Raw genomic sequence first — 25,444 nt, forward strand, 5'->3', positions numbered from 1 at the left:
ATTATATGTACATATTACTTACGTTAAATCCCCATCCAGTCCAGATGGCTACAGATGCATGTTCTGAAAGGTGTGTGTGGTGTCTCCATTATAGGAGTGCTGTGGCTTGGTGCGGATGTATCAGTATTGATCAGTGTGTGAGTGGTGCTGACGACTGTATTTCTCAGACTGAAGACTGTAGTAGCGAGAAGAGCTGCTGCTGTCAGTATCGATCACAGCTGAAGAAGGGTATGTCCATCCTCAGGCTGCTGAAGGTAAGCCTGGCCTGTATAGGCAGTAATACAGTAGGAATCGGTCAGATAGCTGTTGTAATGTACATTATATTATCTAAATTATCTGCTCACCTCCCTTGCATTTGGTGAAATAAGACTTGGTTGGATGGAGCTGCTTGGCCATGGAAACCCATTCCATAAAGCTTTCTACACTCAAGTGTATCTTGAGCTCATCTAAAGGCCACATGAAGTTTGTAGGTTGGTAAGGATTGACTGTGCTTGAGTTACTTTCATTTCTAGTCACTTCCACTTTGTTGTAATACCACTGATACCCAGAGGTGGAAAGTAACTAATTACATTTACTCAGTGTTGGGAAGTAACGGATTACATGTAACTGCGTTACGTAATCAGATTACAAATTATGAGTAACTGTAATCCGTTACAGTTACTGCTTCAGTAAATGGTAATCAGATTACAGTTACTCTGCTAAAATAAATGGATTACATTGCGGTACTTTCCTATTTTTGGTCTTCCAATCCAACACTGACAAAACGCAAACACATTCACATAAATCACAACATCAGAATATTCTATGATTCACAACCTCCTGCTCAGAATGTTTTCACTGCAGAAGCGCCCCCTAGCCCGTCGGCGGGCCCGTTCTGACTATGTAATGTAGAATGCTTATAAGCGTCAAATATTCTAAACACACCGACCAAATAACCGACTCATATTCTTTAGTACTAATTTAACTACCTGCATGCAAATTTACAACCATCTACATGAAACCAGTCGCCAGAAATCGCCAACTGAAAACAGCCTGTTTTTTCACATTGTTTACATGGGGAACACGCCTCCCCAACAAAATAGCCTTATAAAATATTATTAGTATATAAAATAACATCATATTACATTATAGAAAATTCACTTACTATCACAGCATCCACAGTACAGCACTGAACCGCAGATAAAATATCCATAAAGTCCTTTATTCGCCTGCTCACTTCTCCTCACAAACATGCGTTTATTTTCAGCGGTCCACAAACCACTATTTTTCTTGAGTGATCGTCTTTTGAACCAATAACGTGAGCGCTGGATCAATCCAATCCAATCAAATCAGGTCATAGCCTTTCTCCAGCGTCACAAAAGTGATTGACACCTATTTCAACCAATAGTCCACCCTTAGACGAAAACATTGGTACGTAATTTTCCCTGATTGGTCTCCTAATGGCTGGGGGAGGGGCATGCCTAACCGCTGTCACCAAATTCCCTCTGCAAAACATAAGTGCGCCCACAGCGCGCATACGTGTGATTTTGTTTGTCATTTCATCAAAAAGTATTAATATTACTCTGAAATAGACTTTCATCACAAACAAACAAAAAAATTACAAACTCTGGCTGTATAGAGACAGATTTACTGGAGAGGTTTTGAACACTTTGGAGACGCCTGGTGGACACCTAATATAATGCAGTGTAACTCTTCAATGCATTGTGATATAAATTACAAATTTTGTAATTTGTTTGTCAAGACCCTACTGAATCAGGAAATGTAGAGAATGATTGACTATTCATCACCAACATCCATACACACATTGTAAACTCTAAATATAACAGGCGCTTTTTTTTTTTTTACATTTTCTTCTGCATTTGATGTTCTCAAATGGAACTTAAATAATGGAAATTAAAGTGTTGAAGTGAATTATTGTTTACTGTTTATGATTACACTGCATTTGACATTTAATAATAAAACATTCAAATTATATTTTGTTTGCATTTGTGAGTTCTTAGAAAAGGAACAGATTGTAATCGCATTAAATCCTATTGGACCGAATTGTATCGTATAAAGACATAATTTGAGGTATTGTACATTATCGTATCGCTGACTAAAATAATCGTATTGTATCGTATCGTAATGAATCTTGTGATTTACACCCCTAGATAATCCTGGCAAAAAATCCACCTGCAGAAAGTGGCAAACCTGCAAATAGTTAGCTTACAGTTGTTGTTACATTGTTTGGTTTTTAATGATTTTATCATCAATTTATAGAAGTGTTTTATAAAATTGTTTGATTAAATGGTTTCATAAGTATTTTTATAGGATGATTGAAAAGGCTGTTTTATTTGTCTATCTATTAACTGGAAGGAAAAATAAAACAATAATATTCAAGATGTGGTTGCTACATTCATTCAGGCTTAAACAATACAATATTGTAAGTAATCCAAAGTAATCAGATTACGTTACTCACTTGAAGTAATGTAACTGATTACGTTACAAATTACATTTTGAGTGATGTAATCAGTAATCTGTAAGGGATTACATTTTAAAAGTAACGTTCCCAACACTGCATTTACTCAAATTACTGTAATTGAGTAGATTTTATGAGTAATTTGTAATGTTTAAAGTAGGTAATTTTACTTTTACTCAAGTACATTTTGACACAAGTAATTTACTTCACTACATTGGAAAATTCACCAATTACTGAGTAAAAAATGAAATGCTGGGGGGAAAAAACAACCTGAATAAAAAAAAAAATGTTTTGTTCTCCATGGTAGTGCAGCTGAACTTTTCCCAGCAGTGGTTATTACGGTTAGCGGGAGAGACACTGTGTAAATCGAACCGGTGTTCTGTCGAGTTATGCTACCCATTGATATGTGCTTCTTTACGACACTGCGCATGCGCCAATCAACATTTTTTTTGTATGTTTGCATGTTTTTCATAATAAGTTTAAATTAAGTTTTTATTAGTAACATCTGCTTGGATGTTAAAAAAAACATGTAAATAGCAGTTAAAGCATAGCAATGGTAAGTTAAAAAATAATAATGAACTGTAAAACTATAAAAATACGATTTAAAGTTTATAAATAAAATTATTTAATTTAATATTTATTTAATTTATGATTTGTTGTATTTTGTCACATACATACATATAAAATAAAAGTACCTATGTAACTTTTACTCAAAGTACAGTTTAAATTGAGTATCCTTTACTTTTACTCGAGTAGATTTTTAGATGGGGGCTTTTACTTTTACTTGAGTAGAATTTTAGCAAAGTAAAGGTACTTTTACTTAATTACAATTTTTCAGTACTTTTTCCACCTCTGCTGATACCACAGTTGACTGTGGAATGTTTAGTAGTTTGTTTGTTTGTAGAAGCACACTGCATGAATCTTGCATTTAATGGATTGGAATGGGTGGAATGGGAATTTGGATGGGTGAGCAAATACTTTTGGCAAAAATATTGTGTGTGTATTATCCTAAATCCTCTCCAATGGTCAAGATCCTACTGGACCAACACAGAGCTGATATTATTTTGGTGGTCACTGAGCCATTCCCAGTACTGCAGTGACACTGAAATGTTGGGGGGGTGTTTTGTTCCTGTTATTTATGACTGATGAAGGACTAGAGGATGACCAACACAAACTGGGACTGAGCCTTTTTTGTCTCCCACTCCTCCATGCAGAATTCTTTCAGCTCCATGATGTTTAAGGGGTTTCCTGGATGCACATCCTATTTTTGTCAACTTATAACCATGAAGATATGTTCTGTAAATTTACAAATACATTTGTAGAATCTCTGCTAATCAATCAATGGAAAAGGACCACTGAAATAGAATCTCTACTACATCTGACCATTTTGAGCATCAGTGAAACCAACATGGCAGTGCCATGTTCATGGATATGAATGTTCCAAACTGCAGTATGGATTCATGTCACTGTAAGCCCATAGCTTGCACCATAGTGGAACTATCACACTACACTATCACAGGCCTCTCTGTACACACATGACGTCACGCTCTCTATGTGAAGCTATTACACACAGTGGAGAAAAAGGTTTTTCAATGAGAACCACAGCAACCGTATCAAGAGCAATGCTCAGTTGTGCTGCCAGTTTCCTATAGCAACGGGGCCTCTCAGACTCTTTTACACCATGGAGGGGGCTGTGTGTGTGTGTGTGTGTGTGTGTGTGTGTGTGTGTTGGAAAGGGGGTGGAGGAGCTGTCCTTATTGAGGAAAAATCAGGTCGTTCCAGTTTGTCCTTGAGTAGAAGCTTACTGGTTTATCCCACTCACATCCTTATTACAGATCATGCGACGAGGGCGGAAATTTAAACTGAGGAAATGATGATCTCCGAGAAGCAGTTTTTACACAGAGGGTTTCGCTTCACCATGTCTGCTTGGATGTCAGATTTAAGAAGGATGTGTGCGGATTGGGTCATAACAATTTGCATGTTCAATATATTTGCGTTTAAATGCAGTATAATTAGATATCTATAACATGGTTAGATGTGGTTGTTGAGGTTGCGATGAGAGATGGATGGATGATGTCATTGATGGAAATAAGCTTAGCTAAAAGTTTCTCATACGGAATCAGTGGTGTGTATGTGTGTGTGTTTGGGGGGCAGGGTAAATAAGGAAAACCAGGTTTTTGCGTGATAGGTATTTATTTAAATTGTATTTATTTTTATATTTTATTGAGTTTATTAGAAACAGACCAATAAAATGCACCAGAATAATTAATAATAACAACCGTAGTAATAACAAATATTATTATTATTATTATTATTATTATTATTATTATTATTATTATTGTTATATTTCTTTATTGTATGTGCTTTATAAATATTTATAAAGCACAATTTATTTATTGTTTTACAAATTATTTAATAATATATTGTTAGAGTTAATATACTGAATATATTTTAATATTTTAGGTATTTACATTTTATAAACTACATGAAATATATACACATAAATAAAATATATAACATTTTTTAAAAAGGTTTATTTTGGAAAGCACTGTCATTTTTTGTATATAATTAAAGCAAATGGAACTGCTAATTGTTTCAGATTATTAACTAATTTATTAATGAATTCACTAATTATATTGGTAATTATTACTAATTACTAATAGAACTGGTAGAGTTTATTTTATTTGAGGCCTCAAAATGGTTAAAAATCATGATCCTAAAAAAGAAAATGCAACTTTTTAATTAATTACATTATTTCATTAGCTTTTTCTTCTATTAGTATTAGTTTGTTTGAACCAACACCCACTATTCAGAAAAAGACCTTTTTAAACCTAGTTCTCTAGGAGATATTTGCACAATTTGTCTGAAATAAATATTGCCGTGATTTGCATAAAATCCCACTACACTACTATAAATAATCAAGACTCTACATAGAGTGACTCAGTAATGTGTATCATCCTTTGATGTTTCACTGCTATTAAGGAGCTCACCAGTGTATCTCATCCTCCTTTCTTCCTCAGCTGCTACGCTCACTGTGGTGTGAGTGTGAATTTGAGAAAGCTTTGTCTATAATCTGCTAGATCAGATGCTAATCCGCCACATATGCACGACTGTCAACAGCCTGAACACAGCACCACGTGGGCTGCCCCACGGTTACATGATTGCAGTTCTATTCAGGCTTGGGAGAAAGTGAGTGTGTGTGTGTGTGTGTGTGTTTTCTCTGTGCTTGTGTGTCTGTCTGACCGTCTGTCTCTATCACTGTCTGAGTGAATGTGTGTGTGTGTGTGTACATGGTGCTTTTTAAAGCGTGAAGCTCAGATTAAGCCCAGTCAGGGATTAGGGCCATGCAGGAGATGTGGCGTCACCGTTGTGTGTATGTGTATGTGTGTGTGTGTGTGTGTGTGTGTGTGTGTGTAAGAGAGAGAGAGAGAGAGAGAGAGAGAGAGAGAGAGAGAGAGAGAGAGACAGAGAGAGAGTGAGTGTAGAATGTGATTTGATAGCTGGTCTAAATGTGTATGTCCTCTTGCTCCATTAATTCATATTACCATGGTCCTCCAATTACATATACTGCATCTGTGACTATATTTATAGTGTTTCATTTGAATGCAAAATAACATGGTTGTAAATATGCTTTTTTATTACAGTGCACAGATTTTTAAATAGGCTTGTTTAATTGCATCTAAGCATCTACACTCTGAATGGGGTAGTTAAAGAATGACATAGAGAACCCCAAACGCAAGATAAACAAATCAAAAATGTTTCTGTTCTGTTTTTAAATATTCATAAAACTTCTTTATTATCATTGTGGCAATTACATTGTTGTTTTCTTATTTAAAGCAGTTGTGATCTATGTGGTATATAAAAAAATCTTCAGAAAACATATGGAAGTCATTAGTGATAATGAGGCTTGCTTTGTTTCTGTCCCTAGGACTGCTTATTTGAGTTTAAATTACCAGTATGTATTGATACTGTTAGCAGTGGGAGACACGTAAGTAAGTATATCTTTGTCTAGGGACGCACCAAAATATATTTTTTGTGAAACCGAAACCAAAGAAGATTTTGATAAGATTAGCTCTTTTGTTCACAGTACATACACTTTGTAGTCTAAATGCATTTTTGTCTTGCTTTTCAAAGAAAAAATATTTGCAAAACTATAGTTTTGAAATATTTGCTAAACACTTAACAGTGCTATTCTTATTATTTATGTATTTAATTAATTCAGCTACAAAGTGCCATTCTAATCATTTTAATTCTAATTTACGTAAGCAGTGCGATGTTAGTCGTAAATTTACCAGAAAAATGTAGGAAGCTCAACCAGCCCTGTACACTATTCTCTTACTCGCTAAACATATTTTAAAACAATATTTGCTGCATTCTTACTTTTTCCTGTCTTTTCCACAGCTGTCTACAGACATTAAGACTGATCGGTACAAAGTACACAGCACAAAGTCTCCTTTTGCACATTGTTACAATACATGTTGGTATCCCCATGGGGTTGAAAACAAAGTAGGCCATATGAATCTGCCTTTAATAAGCCATCCACTGCAGAAGAACCATCTAGAGCCTATATATTTGCACCTTTATAAGACATGTAATAAGTCAAAATGCTTTGTTTTGGTTTATAAAATGATTGCTTAACTGAATTTAAATTTCAATATTAATTCCAATAATAATTCTACTATAAGCAGTGGGAGACTCTTTAGTAAGTATATCTGCTTTGATATATTTTTCCTATGGATCTTCTTTTTTTGTCTTGTTGTCAAAGAAACAGCACTTGCAAAATACAATTTTAAATATTTATTAAATTAAAGTACTAAGTATTTGATTTTAGCCATGCTATCCTAATCATTGATGTATTTCATTCATTTAGCTATATCAAGTGCTTTTCTAGTCATAAATTTACCACAGCAGTGCAATGCTAGTCATAAATTTACCACAGCAGTACTACTTAAGGCACATGTGAGTAAATATACACAAAGGCATTCAGTGTTATGGTAAACATAGAGCCAAACATGTTTTGCCACATATTTTGTGTATCCCTTCTTTTAACTGTCTTTTCCACTGCTGTCAGAGAGAGAAACTGATTCAGAAACTGAAGTGGTCTGTTGTACTGTACATGTCTCTACAAGTATGGCTAGCAATATTGACAGCAGTGGAAAAGTGGCAATAATGGGGTCCAAGCACCAGCCCAGCACATATAGTACACAGAGAGTGACAAAGGAGGCAGCAGGAGCAAGGTATGAATGAATGAAGCCTCCCTCACAGCATCCCTCCATTCTCTCATGAATATGGAGGCTGTACACACTGTGCCAGACGGAGAGAAGGAAAGAGGGAGAGAGAGAGATAAAGGGAGGGAGAGAGAGGGGGGTAAGGGGGTGTGGCTTGAATGAGTGATGTGAATGATGAGGTAGATGAGGAGAGCGCGGAAGGAGGAGGGACTGGAGGGGGCGGTGATTCCGTAGTGATGCGCAGGCTCGGTGAGGAGGCTGCTGCTGCTGCTTATTGATCAAAAGACAAGCGGCTGCTTCAGGCTGAGGAACAGAGCGAGCCAGTCAGGCAGGGCAGGAAAAGCGAGGGATATTTATAGAGATAAAGAAAGATAGAGAAATAGAAAGAGGGAGAGAAATGAAAGTGTCTGCCATCATATCCTGCTGCATGATGGTGGTGTGGTTCTGACCTGCTTGGACTAAGGAGGGGCTCTCTCTCTATCCTGCTACACAACAAGGAAAGACTCTACTGAAGGTAAAACAATGTGTCTCTTTCTCTTTCTCTCTGCCCTTCATCTCCAATCCCCCATTGTTTTCCCTCCATCTCATCCTCCTCCTACTCTCCCTCCTGCTCCTGCTCCTCCAGGGAACGTCTAACCTTGATCTTTCATTCTCCATCCCTCCTCTGTTATCTATCCGTTCATCTATCTGTTCTCTCTATCCATCTTTCCATTGTTTCCATTCCTCCTCCTCTTTCACCTTTCCTATCATTATCTCCATCACTTTCCCTGTGTAAACAGTTTCTCTCTAAGCCCTTAGAGACCTATATCAGGAAATAGCTAATATTTATCTATACGTTTATTTGTAATATTCCTATAATTAACAGTGTTTTATCACTGTCTATGATTTGTATTTAATTTTGTTGACTATAAATTAATAAAACTATTCAGCTCCTTCAGTTCCTACAGCTCCTCACTCAGTATCTAGCAGGGTTGATATATGGTGGCTTGGTTTCTCTCACTCATGTTTTTTTACAGTCATCTCGTGCCGCCATATTTTCTCCTCAGCTCGACGCTCACGGCCTGTTAGCATCATTATGATGCTAATGTTGTATTAAGCAGGTGAAACCAGCTACATTAAATATTTACAAAGCAGGAGTATATCCCTCCCAATAGATATATTTTGAATGAGACATGTAGATATTATTGTAATATTATAATACATATAATACAATATATATTAAATATAGTATCTAAATCTGTATAGTATCTTATAAAGTAAAGGTTATATTGTGTAAAGGTAATATAAGAATACGTACAATAACAAAATATAACGTAAATTTAAAATATAAGAACACATTCTTCTAAATGCTATTAATATAAAGTATATTTCTCACTAAATATGCAGTATTTACATGGGGTTATAATAATAAGCAATTTTAACAATTACATTTAAGGGTTTGAAAGATTTGAATGTATGTTCATGGGAGTGTATATTTGTGTATATACTCTACAGCAGATTGCCTTTATACATACAGCTTGAAACAAAATGATGCATGAAAACTGTGATTTAAAAAACAGGGTTATTCCATGAAATATTGATTTCCGAACTCTTAAACCTTTATGAATATGAACTTGTTTTCTTTGCATTATTTAAGGTCTGAAAGCTCTGCATCTTTTTAGTCATTTCAGCCATTTCTCATTTTCTGCAAATAAATGATCTAAATGACAAAATTTTATTTGGAATTTATTTGGAGAAATGCTGTCTGTAGTTTATAGAATAAAATAATGTTTATTTTACTTAAACATATACCTATAAATAGCAAAATCAGAAAAACTGATTCAGAAACTGAAGTGGTCTCTTAATTTTTTTCCAAAGCTGTATGTGTATGTAATCTACAGCATATCCTTTTGAAGAGCAATGAACTGCTAATTATTACAATTATTTAGACATTAGATTTGAATTTATATATATTTAAATATCCTAAATAAATAAAAGTCAGCATACCTGCTCATTCTTGTTAATGTTCATTCTTACGATTGTCTAATATAAAGTGGATTGCCCTGACACATGGGCTACACTTATATAGATATTAGAGTCCTCACAGATTGTAGATCATTTAGATAACTGTAATAACATTATGCTGCAATGATTTAAAACATTTCATTGCTGTCACACAAAACCTTCTCAATTTCATGGTGACTGGACCAATAGAAATAGTCTAGTAATAACTTGGAATTAAGCCTTTTTACACAAACATTCATTGAAGGTAAAGCAGAAAGAAGAGTTTTTCCCTCTCATGTAAAGTTTCAGGTTTGTTATGTGTATGGCACTTGGATTATGTTGTAGGCGAGATTTGGAATTGATCATGTTTTCCACAATTGTATATACTCTATGGAAAGTGTTCAGTGATTTAGTTTTCCAGTCATGACGTTTGAGTTCCATCGATTTCTCTCATCAACGTTCTATTTACAATCCAGCACAATTCTGCCACCAGGCCCCCCCCACCCTTCCCCCTCTGGCAGAGTAAATCAGGGCCTTGCCTCCGGGTCACTGCACTGCATGACTTCAGCTTGTTGTCCTGACTATTGATTTGAGTTTTAATATAGCCTTGTTTGGTATTTTTGACAGCATTTGGCTTCAGGCATGGAAGTAGAGACACAGAAACCCTGTGTGGAAGTCAAAAGCTCAACTTTAATGTATCTTACACACACACACACACACACACACACACACACACACTGTGCTACAATAAAACAGTAAAGCATTAGAGGCATGGCACTTTGCTGAGTAATGCTCTGCAGAGGGAAAGGCTTATGTCAGGCCCGTTTAAATGGATTTTGATCCAATTGTCTTTGTCCTAGCGATGTTAAGTTTCCACACACCCTTCGAGGCTTATTCATGGAGATAAAAAACAGGATCCGTTTCTGTCAAAGTTTGCTGGAAAATAATAGTGTCATGAAAGTTTGGGAAATTTACTAAATTTACCCAAATATACACCTGAACAGTAAGAATATTTACTTATTTACGTACGTAAGCTCAACATGGTTTCACAATGTACCATTCACTCCCCAGTCTAAAAGTCTGAAGACACTAAACAGTTTGAAATATATATATACAAAAAATAGTTTTAAAAAATCCCAAAACCAATTAGAAACAATACAGCACTGTGAATAAGAAAATAGATCATTTACTACAACTCTATGCAGAGGTTTTATGCACCTAAACACATTATTTTTGGTTATTTATCTCAGCAGTCAGAGTCTGTGTTTGTGTACAGGAAAACGCAACACAAAATTCTCATCTTTAAGAAATTGCTAGTTGTATAATGCTTGGTTCCAGATCTCTCCTGGATGCCCACAGCCAGCGCCCAAAGTGGATATGATCAATTCCATAACAAGCTCACCTGATTTATCAAACCAGGTGTTGAATAATAACTATAAATAATATTAGACCAGAGGGAAGCCATGGCAAACTTAAAAGAACACAGTGACAAATCAGAAATCACCAAAGTTTGGTTTTCATGTTTTTGTATTTATTCTAATGTTAGTGTTTTACTGAACAAATTAAACATATTGCCCTGGTAAGGAGCTTTTTAATTCTAATTTTCAATAGTGTCTTAAACTTTTGTACTAGATGCTCAGTAAAAAAAGAAAAACAACAGCCCTTTTCAATATTTACAGGTAAGGCAATGTTAAATAAATTGTAAAATATAAATCAATTAACAGTTTTTGGTACATAAATGTATGAATATATGGATATAAACAAGAGATAAACAATCCCAAAAAAAAATAAGTTTTTTGTATGTGGGTAGTATTTAAGTATACTTTTACCAGATTCTGTATACACGTCATTAAAAAAAACATTCCCAGTGTGACCAGATAAGGGTTTAATTTTACTTTCCCATATAAAAGCATATCAACACTGTAACAATGGAGTAACAATGGAGGTTCAACAACATAGTGGAATAATAATAGATGGTTTCCTCATTCCTATTAAGGTTGTCTGAGAACTCACTTTGCAGTACTGCTCTCATCTACTGGTGAATATTTTTATTTTTAACAAATGTATTTGTATTTGTTTAATGAAATCAAATCACAGAAAACACATTTCATTTACACTTGTAATAAATGTTGTTCACATCCTTTTCCGAACACTTCGAATGGGTTTTGAGTGATCTGATTGTAATCCAAACACAATGTGTCCTGGGGTTTACAACTGGCTTTTCAAAAGAGTGAAATCTAACTGTGATCATCGTCATCAGAAACATATGGTAATGCCAGATGTAAACGAGTGTCTGGGCATTACGGCTGCAATGGTTAGTTGTACAGTTAATTAAAAAAAAAAATCCAACTCCAAATTTTAATGTCAAATAATTGTTCATTTGTAACTTCAACACACTTTATAAAAGCTGGGGACAGAAACACAATGGGTCAGAGTTAAGGGCTGTTCAGTCAGTTCATGTTCAACTTGTTTTTTGTCTCCAAAAGTACCCAAACACAACAGGTTACATATTTACTGCCTAAATATCTGTAGTTTCCTCATTTAAAAGTCTTCTGGGCATTAATCCGATATTCATCTGTTAAGTGATGGGCAGCATGGTAGAAATAATGGTTGACTAATCGACTAATCATCAGATTAGTTGACTACTAAAATAATCATTAGTTTGCAGCCCTACCGGGCATGCAAATACAGTGCTGCTTAGAAATATTCATGTATTATGCTTTAAATAAATGTAAACAATTCTTGTCAAAGATGTAAATGCTTCTTAGGCCTTGGTGAACACCCCATTGTCACATTTTCTGTTTTAAAATGATCTAAACTTAAATTTTTCCTACACGTCTCCTGTTCACAGACCTCATATAGGGGTTGGATTTGTTTTTCTTCTCCTCACATTTCCCAACACAGACAATCTCTTGATCAGCGCTGTGGAACCTTACAGTGTCTGCTTCGCAAATTAAGTCTTTTTTTCTGCTTCCACAAAAAAAACCTTGATAAACCCTGTGAAAGGGATCCAAAACGGTTGCTAAAATTAAGTGCTCCTCAGCAGTCTTTTTAATTGCCCCCCTTGATAGTACACCACTTTAACAGAGACTGCGCACTCTAATATGTCTGCACTCGTACTGTATTCTTCACTGCATCACTGAATAAGGAATGTGGCCAAGCTGTGATGACAAGATGATGTCATCCAGGAAAGTGTCCATATTCATATTATAGTTTACCTTTTAGGGCTACAGTTTCTTGCTGGAAGTTTTTTTGGAAGATCTGTGTTGGAGAAAAACGTGAGATGGTTGATGAATAAATAAAGGATCTAAAAATGAAAATATTTAATATTTTAACAAGCTGAACATCTTGCATCTCTCTGGAAGGGAACTTGCAGGTTGCCGAATGGTGTGGGCCTTGTACGTGCTGTTCTAGGAAGAAATTTAAATTAGTTAATAGATGCATTAACCTTTTCATGCACACAATTTTTAGTCTCTATTTTACATATATGTTCACAGTGGTTACTAGGCAAAATCACCATATTTTAGCCTTTTAAAATGTATTTTTTTGTTTTGTTTTATAGAATAGATACTTTCACAAATTCTCATTCTCTACAATTTTCTACAATTATAAACTACTACCATACAGCAAAACCACCTTAGTTAATAGGTGAGAATAGGTGAGACAGGCTCCTGCATTAACCACGAAGGCCTGTGAGAAAAAACAAGGTGGTTTGCTACAGTAACGACCATACCCCAAAGGAGTGCTGTGCGATATGACGATAAATATTGTGGGCGCGATATAAAAGTGTCTATTGTGCTACTTACCTACTCTTATCCCTATCGTTTCTTTAGTAATTTCATCAATTATTCATGCAAATATATAAAGTAGGCTACCAGGAAATGTATTGCCGTGGTCACTTTGCATAAACTCGGTTTATATAAGTGATAATATAATGATAATGATAATAATCTTCGCAAAAAAAGCTTCATAATGTGGTTTTGCAGTTTGCCACATGCGTTACATTATTAAACTCATGAGAGCTGAACAATGGAGACTCATTGTTCTTTTGAAAAAATTAGCTACTGGATCTACCTCATCTGTTTTCATTTGATACATATATATATATATATATATATTGCTGCACTAAAAGTTGGTAATTCTCATTTGTGAAAGTTTGGTTTAATGTCACTTTGAAATTAAGTTGGAAAAAAGTAAGCAATGATATTATTTTGTCATATTTTTCGAAGAATAACTGAAAACATACCTAAATGAGGTATATCACAATATATTATTATTGTGATATAAAAAATTCCATATCGTGATATATGATTTTATCAATATGATTGTATCATATTTTATCGTTATTGTTATTTTATAGTGAGGCAGCTGGTGTTTTTTTTTTTTTTTAGTTTTAGTGGAACCTAGGATACGTCACAGAATATGTCATCAACAGAGGGAATCGTACAGCGGCTCTCGGTTCGTGCTGAAGAACCTAGTAGTATTCCCTGCTGGGAACAAACTGTTCAGGTTCTAGGACCTATTTTTGTTGGTAGAAATGTGCTGAACAGTTAAGGGCTAAGTGGACACACACCAAAATACTTATTATTATTATGGAAAGTGCCGAAAATGCATTAAGGAGCTTAAATTAATTTCATAATTTTAATTATCGTGTTTCACATCTTTTTCAAAATATCAACTTAGACTATTGCACATCAGATTTTTGTTCCTTAGTTGCAAACTACCGCCATAAATAAAAATCCACTATGAATCGCCTAGTAAGCAGTTTGCGACAAGCTTCTCCAACAACCATGCAGGCCCAGCTTTGCAGACCTAAATAACAGTTCTTACATCACTTCATGTATACTAATGTTTAAACTGTCCACCAAACCAGAGTGAATCTTACAGAAATATTGATGTTTTACTACAGTAACTATTATAACTCAAAGGGTGAAAGAAAAATCCATTGAAAGAGGTTGAAAGAACCTTTTTTTGGTACCTTTATTTTTTAAGAGTGTGGGAAATGCTCCTCCAGTCCTCCAGCTGTGAGAATTTTATAATGATAAGGAGTCTCCTTTGTTAGAAAAGCACATTGTGTTAGGTGTGTGTAATCACTTCTCGCTAGGCCATGTCCCTGAGTCCCAGAGTTCATCAGCGTGTTCCCCACAGCCCTGCTGAATTTGCCAGAGTGTGAATAAAATACACTCATTATAGAGGGGCTTGCCAAGTAAAGTAGCGTCTTGCTAGATACATATTTTGAGCTGTACTTCGGTAGGTAGGGAAAATGATTTGACCAGTGCAGTCAGAGTAATTGCAACCTTTAGTGGTGGCGGTATAACATTAGTCATTGTAGTCATTGCTCCCAGAGTGAAAAACTGAATAGAGCTGCAGTCTGTGTGGGTTGTGTTGAATTGTGTGATCTGTTAATGTAGCATTTAGCTAGTTAGCTTGTTTTGGGAGGTGGGACAAGCCATCTCTGTGTTTCAAAACACAGTCCTGGGCTGTGAAAGAAAAGAAACAGTAGGCTGCATTTAATGTTTTTATATTTATTTGTTTTATTTCATTTGTGATTATTTGTTGATCTGTTGATTAATATAAAACATTATCTAATCTCTGTGTATGTAAATTTATATTTGTCTTTATATTTCAGTATTTACTTATATAATGATGTTTTAAATACTTATAGTATGCTTAAAAAGACCTCAGTTCTAACAGATAACCTCAATTTTATGTCATAGCAACCATTTCCTAAAATAGATTTTTAATATGTTTGCTTAAATACTAGACTTGAAACCTAAAATTGTTATAATTTAGAATTATATAGAGATGGAGAAATATATAGCTCTGGAAAAAAAATCAAAGACTACTTTAGTTTCTGAATCAGTTTCTCTGATTTTGCTATTTATAGGTTTATGTTTGAGTAAAATGAACATTGTTGATTTATTCTATAAACTACGGAAAACATTTCTCCCAAATTCCAAATAAAATATTGTAATTTAGAGCATTTATTTGCAGAAAATGAGAAATAACAAAAAAGATGCAAAGATCTTATATTCATAAAGTTTTAAGAGTTCAGAAATCAATATTTGGTGGAATAAATTGATGTGTCTGCATACCAAAGTACACTGACACATCATCCTCACCTATAGCACAGCTGAACCTGTGAGACCACTGCAGAGGTGGAAATGACCATAAGAAAAGCGTTTTTTTAAAGGTTAGAAAAGGTTTATAAAAATTTAAAGCACCACTTCAAAGGAACACATTTCAGCTATTAATAAAACCACAGCAGTTGTAGTGCTGTTCTTCTGCTGTCTTGACGAAGTCCTCTGGGATGCCTGAACTTCAAGTGCTTGAGTATAGCAGTCGTAGCTGCAACTCTCTCTCTCTCTGGAAAATCTTGCAAGGTGTGGTAGTGTGTGGGTTGGGACACTTTTAAACTTGGTGTGTTTCTGCCGATACTCCAGACTTCTAGATTATCTAGCTTCAATTCAGACAGGACTGAATCCTGCCTGAATAGGCAGCTTTTCTGATGATGAGTTGATTTACAGTGTGTCTTAGGTCTTTATCCATCTGTACAATCCCATTATGTAATGTGCAATTCCATCAGTTTTGCAGCATTTGGCTCAGTATGATGAGAAATCTGTACTTCTGTCCACAATTAACTCAGTAGGCACCTGTGGCCTGGTTCCATTGACAGCGAAACATTTCCATAAGTTGTTTTTTTTAAACATATATTTTGGTTGAACCCCTTAATACGCTGTTAGATTAATTTTCCCCCTGGTTTGTTCTAGACTGTGATTGAGCTGATCTTCAAGTCGCTGTTCAGTTGGAGGCATCAGTATGGAGGCTCCGCTGGTCTGCCTAGATGAGGAGTTTGAGGATCTCCGGCCGTGTAAGATAGACGAGCTGGATCCAGAACCAGCCCCCCGTCGGCCGTACGGGACGGTGCCTCTGGCCCCTCTGGGCCGGGAAGACTTCTCCGAGCTGGAGAACTTCTCAGAGATGATGAGTTTCAAGTCCATGGAGGATCTGGTGAACGAGTTTGATGAGAAGCTGAACGTGTGCTTCCACAACTACAACACCAAGACGGAGGGCCTCGCTCCAGTTCGCAACCAGTCACACACCGAGGAGGATGAGGAGCGGCTGCAGGATGAAGAGTGAGTGTTTGTTTTTGTCCACTCTTCTTCTTTTTGACTGTTGCTAGATGTCTTTTAGGCTCGATGGCTTGTTGCCCATGCTGCCACTGCCTTAGACCCAGTTCACACCTGGAATATCTTGCATCCTGGGTGATCCGATGGAAAGCGGCCATCATGAAGTACAGGTGTGAACAGGGTACCAGGGCTGCAACGATAAGTTTATATAATCGACAATGTCGATTTTTAAATTCGTCAACTACAAATTTCACTGTCGAATAATCGTTAATTTGAAACAGTACAACATTAAACAAAGTGCCGGAGACAGAAGTGCAATGGGAGATGGGTTAATGGTTCACTCACACAGATTTTACTCAACTTAAACTGTGTCTCCAAAAGTGCCCAAACTCAACAGATTACATATTAACTCACTAAATATCAATACTTTCCACGTTTAAACAACATCTGCACATTAAAATGCTTTTTAAATCTTATATTCAGCTGTTTCTATAGTTTTTAGAGGTGGAGGACAAGGCAGAAATAATCATTGACTAATCGACTATTTGAAAAAAATAAGCATCAGATTAGTCGACAACCAAAATAATCATTAGTTGCGGCCCTAGAGGGTACAATGCATCTTAATGGCACACTGTAATCTAATCACTTAAACCACTTTCACAGGTGGTCAGAGATGCATATGACCAAATTATTATTGTAGCGTAAAAGCAAAAGCATGTTAATGCATCCCCAACAGCGAAGTAAAGCACACACATACATAATAACCACAAGACACACTGTCTACTCTTTGAATGAATTAGCTGAGCACGCTTCAATTGGAAGCTAACAGCTTTGATGTTTGTTTTTTGTGGCATTAACTTGTAGTCTTTAGCTGTATTAGCTTTTTTTTTTATTATGAAGGACACTGAGCACACACTGGCATTCATTGTTGTAAGGTTATTATTACTTTGGGGCATTTCAAGGTTGAAGGCAGTTACATTTGACCAAAATCATGCAGCTATGTTCATGAACATTAATACAAATATTAACACATTAACCAACTCAATAAATAGCTAAATTAAACACTAAAAAAACATAAAAGAGCATAAGTTTTGCCACTTTTTACATGACATGTTTTAAATTGATTATGCTAAATACATCAGTGATGCATCAAAGCACAATCACACATTCAAAACATGATCTAAACTCACCATTTCTTTTCATTTGCTCAGATTATTTTATATTGTAAAAATGAGAAAAGAACAAAATTATGTTTAGAATATACTTATTTAAAATATCTTATATTAGCAGTTAGGCTGGGAGGTTTATCAAATTTATTTGATTAGTTGAATTACTGCTAATAAAAATAATAGCTTGCACATCACTTTAAATGACACTGCCTGTTCACAAATAAGAAAAAACTTGTTGTTTTAAAAAAAAGTTGATGTAAACACTGAAAATCTAAATCGTAATCGAGAATCCTTCATATATTTGGAGAATATCGAGATTACTCTCCCAGCCCTATTAGCAGTGCAGCAAAAAAACAAATTACTGTTAACTTAAACCTAACAAATGTAAAACATAAAAAAAAAACATTAAACATTTAAAATCTCTTTTATTGTCTAGTTTATACTAATATAAAAATATTTAAAATGTTTGAACAGTAGCTTATAGTAGATACAGTCACAACAATATCCTTTATTAATAGGCATCTCATTGTTCACATGAATACAAAACATGTAATCTAAAAATATTTCCTTTAGATGTCTACCTCTCTTTATTGCAACATGTGAAGTATGCTCTGCCTCAGTTTATTTTCAGGCAGTCACCAGTGAACTGATGTGTGATGTCTGTGCCAGCTGAAGTGTCTGTCATACAACACAAGAATGCTCTCAGTCCAGCACAGAGTGTGTGTGTGTGTGTGTGCACTTTGGCCCTGAATTATTTAGCATATTTTAATACGCCTCAGAGCTTCTGTTTGTTGGGTTCTGTCTCTGTTGGCTGGTTGTCGCTGCTGTGCTGCTCTCTGCATGGGAAGGTTTAGGAATATAAAAATTCTCGATCTAAATATAGCTCAGTGGTGCAGAGGTGCTTTCGGGTATTCTTATTGATCCACACTCTCAGAGGGCACACCGTGTTTCAGTGAACCGTACCAGTCACCACGTCAGCGAGAACAGAGAGCGTGGCTTATTTCTGAATTGTGCTTTCTCAGCAAAACAAAGGAAGAAAAAATCAATACCATGATAGATTATCTTTTCATCTCTCCTTAATACAGTGTGCATCTGAACACATAAACATATTAAATACAATGACACAATAAAAATGGGAATAGGAATAGGTTTATTCTTTATACAAAATTAAAATAAATCAACAACAATTTTGTCTACACTGTCCTAAATACAGCATTACTTATATATTTTATTATTATGTAAAAAAAAAAAACATAGTATTGGTATGTATTTGCCATGGCCAAACACTGACAAATTAAAAGACAAAACTTTCTGTGCTTTCATTCTGTGCTGTTTTTTCATTTTTGACAACATGTAAATCAGGCTGTTGTTCTGTAAATTGTGTCAAAATTATGATTAATAAAATATTCGACTAATTTAATAATGGATTAGATGGGTCTACAGTGAGTTACAAGCGCCGTCATGCACCGCCCTCCCCCACTGCTCACCCCCTGTCAACAAACTGCACCGCCGCGACTCAACAAATGTCTTAACCAACCATTTTTGTGTGTGAAACCCTGCTTAGCACTAACAAACCCAATTCATCAAAAGTATGGGAGCACTTAACATTAAATCATTCAAAAAACAAGATTTAGTGCAAAATGTGCACCTGAAGAGGAGGCAAGTTGGGATCTTGTTCACTACAACTTTGTAGTAAATTAGTGTTAATTCTATTTTCTCTCTCACTTAGTGTTCCTAGAGCCTGCTAGAGTAGCTAAACAAGATATGTCTCATTCAAGTCCTAGTTTTAGTCAATCTAACGTTAGGTACAAGTTTTAATTTGTCTACCACTAAGTGTTACTAGACCATTCATTTGGAGGCAATTTGCTATATTCAGAGTAGAAGAAAATCAATTTAAACATTTTTATATATTTATATATTTTTATTGAAAGCCTTTTTCAAGGTCTTTTCTAAATCTGATGTTGTGTAGAAGTGTTTAAGAGTAATATCCAAGTAAAAATATTTGCATTGCCTGCACTGTTGTTGAATAATTAAACAATGATACTAATAAAATGATTATAAATCTCTGATTAGTTATTTATATAAACATTACTATTTTGAATAAAAACATATTCATAAAACATTTAAAATCCATTTTATTGTCTAGAATATATGACTATAAAAGTGATGGATATAGAGAAGTGATTAAAAGGTTTGAACAGTAGTTTATAGTAGAAACAGACACAACAAAATCCTTTATTTTTTTTTTTTTTTTAATTTTATTTCTAATTTTTCCCATTTTTCTCCCCAATTTACACGGCCAATTACCCAACCCACTCATTAGGACTCCCCATATCACTAGTAATGCCACAACACACCAGGAGGGTGAAGACTAGCACATGCTTCCTCCGATACATGTGAAGCCAGCCACCGCTTCTTTTCGAGCTGCTGCTGATGCAGCATTGCCGAGCAGCCAGTGCGCTTGGAGGAAAGCACAGCTGCTCGGCTCCGGTACATCAGCTCACAGACGCCCTGTGCTGCAGACATTACCCTAGGAGTGATGTGGGGAGAGAGCGCCATCTACCCACCCAGAGGGAGCAGGGCCAATTTTGCTCCCTCTGACGCCGGCAGCTTGATGGCAAAGCTGCATGAGCTGGGGTTCGAACCTGCGACCTCCTGCTCATAGTGGCAGCGCCTTAGACCGCTGGACCACTCGGCGCCCCCAACAAAATCCTTTATTAATAGGTACCGTGGTGTTCACATGGATACGAACATGTAATCTAAAAATAATTCTTTTAAATGTCTACCTCATGTAATTGCGATATGTAAACCGTAAACCCACAATTATTTTGACCTCAAACATTTTTTTTTTTAATATATATAAAATTGGATATTTCATTTCATTATACTACACTACTCAACTATTTTAAATTAAGTGGTATACCTTTAAACAGAGACCTTTGATTGACCAATTGGGCCAAATGGACCTAAATGGTTCAATTGAAATGCTCCAAAATCCTTTTTACTTTGACTTACATTAAAAATTATATATGTTTTTGCTCTTCGCATAAAATTACCATGCTGGAAATATGAGGCTTTGGCATGACAGCAGTGATACATTAAATAAATTTAGAAAAGATTAACTAATTCAGGCAGTTGAACTGGCATTTTTGTCAGCTTTCTGCTTAGCTCAATTATCAGTGCTAACCACCACAATTAATTTCACCTCTTTAGGAATTTCTGTCAGTTCCCTCAGTTTCCGGACTCTTGGCTCTGGCCATATGTTCATGTCTGAGGGGATTGCAGTTGTTGAGCACAGAAGGCTGGTTTGAAGGCTTGTTTAGCAGTGAGTCAGTTTGTGGGCCAGCATGATGTGATTTTACACAGCTTCTCCCGCTGTGATGTGTTCTTCTTTCCCGTAGCGTCTGTTCCTGGCCCCAGTCATGCTGTCCCTTTTCCAGAATTCAACATGAAATCTGTCTCCCTATCCGGACTTGTTTCTGCTCTGATTATTGTACAGATTATAGCTTGTTTAGTACGCCTGGGCAAGAGAGGATCTGTCCATGCCCCGCCCACAAACGCAATGTACATTCTTAGCATATGTTGTGTGAGGTTAGACAGGCTTTACTGAGTGCAAAACGTGTAAATCATCCAAATTGGACTGTTACTTTTGCAGCATTTGAGCAACGGATTCCAAGGAACTTTAGTTTTTTTGTCCTTTGCCTTTACAAAAATGTTGCACATGAAAACTCTTTGTGTGAAAACTGTGATATGTAAATGGAGTATTATGTCAACATCACTACAAATATGAACATCATATTAAAATATGATAAAAATGCCAACAAAAAAAAAACCAAATAAATATAAAAAGTATTATATATGGAAAGGAGTAGTGCCCAGCTGCCTACTTCCACAACAGTTCTGGCTGATCTTTACTTTTAAAACCTTAACGCTGGCCTACAAAGCCAGAACCAGACCAGCTCCTTCATGCTTAATGTCAGTGGTCTCTTCTATGCGTGGGAATCTCTAGGAACCTTACAATTTGACTCAGAGGTTGATTATAATGCAATTATTAAAAAACGATAATTGATACATCTTTTTCTCTGTACAGGATTTATTTTTCCTCATTGCATGACTACTTGGTAAAGTATCTGTAATAAATCCCACTATTTAATAGGATCTTTGACATATTTCTATTTACTTTATTTATTATTCATTGTTTCAGTTATACAGTTATTAAGTTTAGATAATGTATAATAAAATAAAATGTGAAATAGCAGCTAATATAGTGTTAATAAATACAGATAAAATAAAGTGTTTTAGCTGTAGAAGTAAAATAAAAAGTAAGACAGAGAACAAAGAGCAGAGATTTAGATGTTTGACTGGAAGTGGCTGAGGAGCTTCTAATTTCTGCTTTTTGCGTCTCGTCATCGTCTAGAAAATCATGGTTATTTGGTCATGTTCATAAATCGCTTCAGAATTGTCCCCATCTGAATCAGGACACATCTAAGGATAGAAAATTTCTGCTACCCCTAGTCTCTACAAACTACCAATGAATATTTTTAAAATAAACAACAAAGCATTTTTGAATGTCACTGGAGAAGAGCATCTGCTAAATAGCTTAAATGTAATGTAATATAAATGGTTATCAGATCAATGATGTTGCTGCATAAACAGATGTTTGTTTAGATACAAAAAAACTGATCCTGCATCTTACTTTTACCTATTTCCTAAAGATCTGTGAGAAAAGATACTAAAATCTGCTGCACGCTTTATATGCCCTCTTGTAGTTCTTTATATGAACCATGTCATGAACATGTTATGACAGATGTCATATGCTGTTTTGCAGTGTTGTGACAGATCATGTCCTGTAATAGAACAGTGTTGTGTTACCAGTCTGTTATTGTCAAGACAGAATGCATAATGAAGCACAGAGGCTGGAGCAGTATTAGCATTAGTCGCTAAGCGCTAGCTCTTTCGCTTTTCATAGGTGAGTCTATCGGATTGTATTCTGCGTGTTTACCGTGTTAAGACAAGCTTCGTGGGATAAACCTTTAGCTGGTAGCAGCCTAGCATACCGGAACATTTAGGGTTCGTCAGTTTAGCGCTGTCGGGAAGCATTAACTAGCGATAACTGCGGCTAGCGCTGCTGCTAATTGTGATAAAATATTGGAAATCTAAGCTTACTGTAAGAAGCGATTTACACACACAAATAAAACGTTTTCTGGAGAGAAATCTGTGTAGGTTAGGCCTGTCACAATAATTACATTATCAACTTATCGATCAATAAATGGACATGACCTCAATTATTTTAATAATCGTGTTATCGTCCATTGTGTTTTTACTTACAAAATGCACATATATTGTGACTGTGCCCCTGGGGAAAGGGGCATGGCCACCGTGACCCGGTAGTGTGGGAGCACAGAGAGACACAAACACAGGGAGTGAATTAACTCAAAACAAACCTTTATTGGGAAAAATGCCCTCCATCAACACCTAAAACAAACTTAAATAAACATAGTAACAGCCCAGTGTGGCTGTAGTCGCTTAACTTTAGTGTTTCTTAGGCTGAGGCAGGGTCTTTATACCAGTCCAATGTGGGCCAGCTGGGACAGACCGAGGCTGCACGTCCCCTGCCTCCGCACTTTGCAATGTGTATATTCTTTAAAAGAATTCCTTTGTTACGATATTTTGTTATCATTTTATTAGTGCAATTTAATGATCTTAAAAAGCCAACAATATTGTTTATTGCAATAATTTCTGAAACAAAATATAGTTCGCAAAAAATTATCATCGTGACAGGCCTAGTGTGGATAAACATCTAGCACTTGTTTGACTTCGAAACACAATGTTTTTTAGGAATTCTAGTTTTGTTAACTTGGGCAAATTAGATTTTTTTACCTGCTGAATTAGAAGGGAAACATGGCGAAACCTTTGTTCCTTACTAGTGCCTCCTAAAATGGGCTTTATTGTCCGGTGCGCCTTATAGTGCAAAAAATACAGTAAATAAATAATGCGTGTACCTCGGTTTCTCATTAGGTTAAATAGGATTTTCATGAACATCCTCTAAATCTCCAACCTGGCAAGAGTTGTGAAGAGTACATTTGAGGGCAGAGCATGGATAGGTCAATTGTATAACCAGGATGACCTAAGATTTGTTTAGTCTGGCAGTGAAGCAGCAGTGCAGCAGTTCCAGACATTAGGCTGTGGGTAGACAGGGGGTCAGTACCAGCGTGTTCCTGTGTTCATTGTGGAGCTGGAGGCGTTTGTGAGTGTGTTTGTGTATGTGTGTAAAATCAGGGCACTTGTGAATGACTGTTTGTTTTCTGGCTGACTGGACAGCGGTATTGTACAGCGGTACTGGGAAGTTATGGGCAGACCCACACCGAAGGGCACACCAACAGGAAACAAAAGAATAAATCTGTATTTCAATTTGTTGCTTCAGCAAGAAAAATCAAGACGAACTAAAACAAAGAATCTTCTGAAACTTTTGTAATTGTATGACTGTTTGCAGCTTTTCATTGTTCTGTATGTCTAATTCATAAACAATTGCTTAGAACTTTATTTAAAAATTGTATGGAATATCAGTTGTAATCATTAGGGGTGTATTGTCACAGGGATTCATTGCATTACAGACATCATGGTTCAGTGCATGCAGTTAAACAGAGAACACTCTTTAAGTTATAGATGAGGGGCCCTTACAGTGAGCTAGTGGTGTAAGGAAATATTGATAAATCAAAGTATTACAATATCATGTTTTGCAATTCTGTATTCATTCTCAGAAACAGAGTATTGACTTTGAATGAATCATTTACATGTAAAAATTGGTGTCAGGCAGTGATTTACTTTGTTTTGTCATCAGATCCCAATATTCTGACTGCATGAAAGTACATTTCAGATTTTATTCATTTAAAACTTAAGAACACTTAATAAAACTTGCAACATATTTTGCTTACAGTATTGGAGTATATTGAATTGTTATTCATGTATTGAGATATTGCATGGCAATGCAAATAAACAACAATTCATTTTTAACTCTTTGTAGCATTTGGGTAAATCACGTGATTTGTCCAACAGCAAAAAATTACGTTCATTAAATTAGAGTTTTTCTGTTCCAATTATAGCTAGTGTCCCCAGTAGCTAAAAATTCAGGTCTGTTGCGTCTAAAACTAAGCCTTTTTTCTTATATTTGAAACTGTGGCCTATTCCTTACATAGTGAACTTTTTTGGGGTTCTATCATGTTGTAGTTGGGATCAAAAGCACAGTGTTGAAATTTCTGTGATCTTTATCAATTCCACAATGCATGATATATATAGCATACAAACAATGTACCCTATCATACATGGAAATTATGGAATTTACCCAGGATTTATTGAATTTAAAGTTTGGTTTGTAGATTCTGTGATGAAGACTGATGATCAGATTACTCTGAACTGTAAGGTCCAAATCGAACTGTGACTTTGTATACACCCATTACACCCCTTGTGCTCATAATT

The 25,444-nt window shown here is 35.7% G+C and overlaps 1 protein-coding gene across 2 annotated transcripts in view; it reads left to right on the forward strand.

Moving 5' to 3' along the window:
* Positions 1 to 7,916: 7,916 nt before the first annotated feature.
* fez1 (fasciculation and elongation protein zeta 1 (zygin I)) overlaps positions 7,917 to 25,444 on the forward strand; it is a 29,488-nt gene continuing 11,960 nt past the window's right edge. For both annotated transcript variants that reach the window (XM_007231120.4, XM_007231121.4), the window contains exons 1-2: positions 7,917 to 8,200; positions 16,440 to 16,805. In XM_007231120.4, coding sequence (XP_007231182.2) covers positions 16,489 to 16,805 — 317 coding nt within the window. In that variant the 5' untranslated portion in view covers positions 7,917 to 8,200; positions 16,440 to 16,488. The remainder of the gene's footprint in view (positions 8,201 to 16,439; positions 16,806 to 25,444) is intronic.

This window comes from Astyanax mexicanus, chromosome 20, assembly GCF_023375975.1.
Source record: "Astyanax mexicanus isolate ESR-SI-001 chromosome 20, AstMex3_surface, whole genome shotgun sequence".
Classification (NCBI taxonomy): Eukaryota; Metazoa; Chordata; class Actinopteri; order Characiformes; family Acestrorhamphidae; genus Astyanax; species Astyanax mexicanus.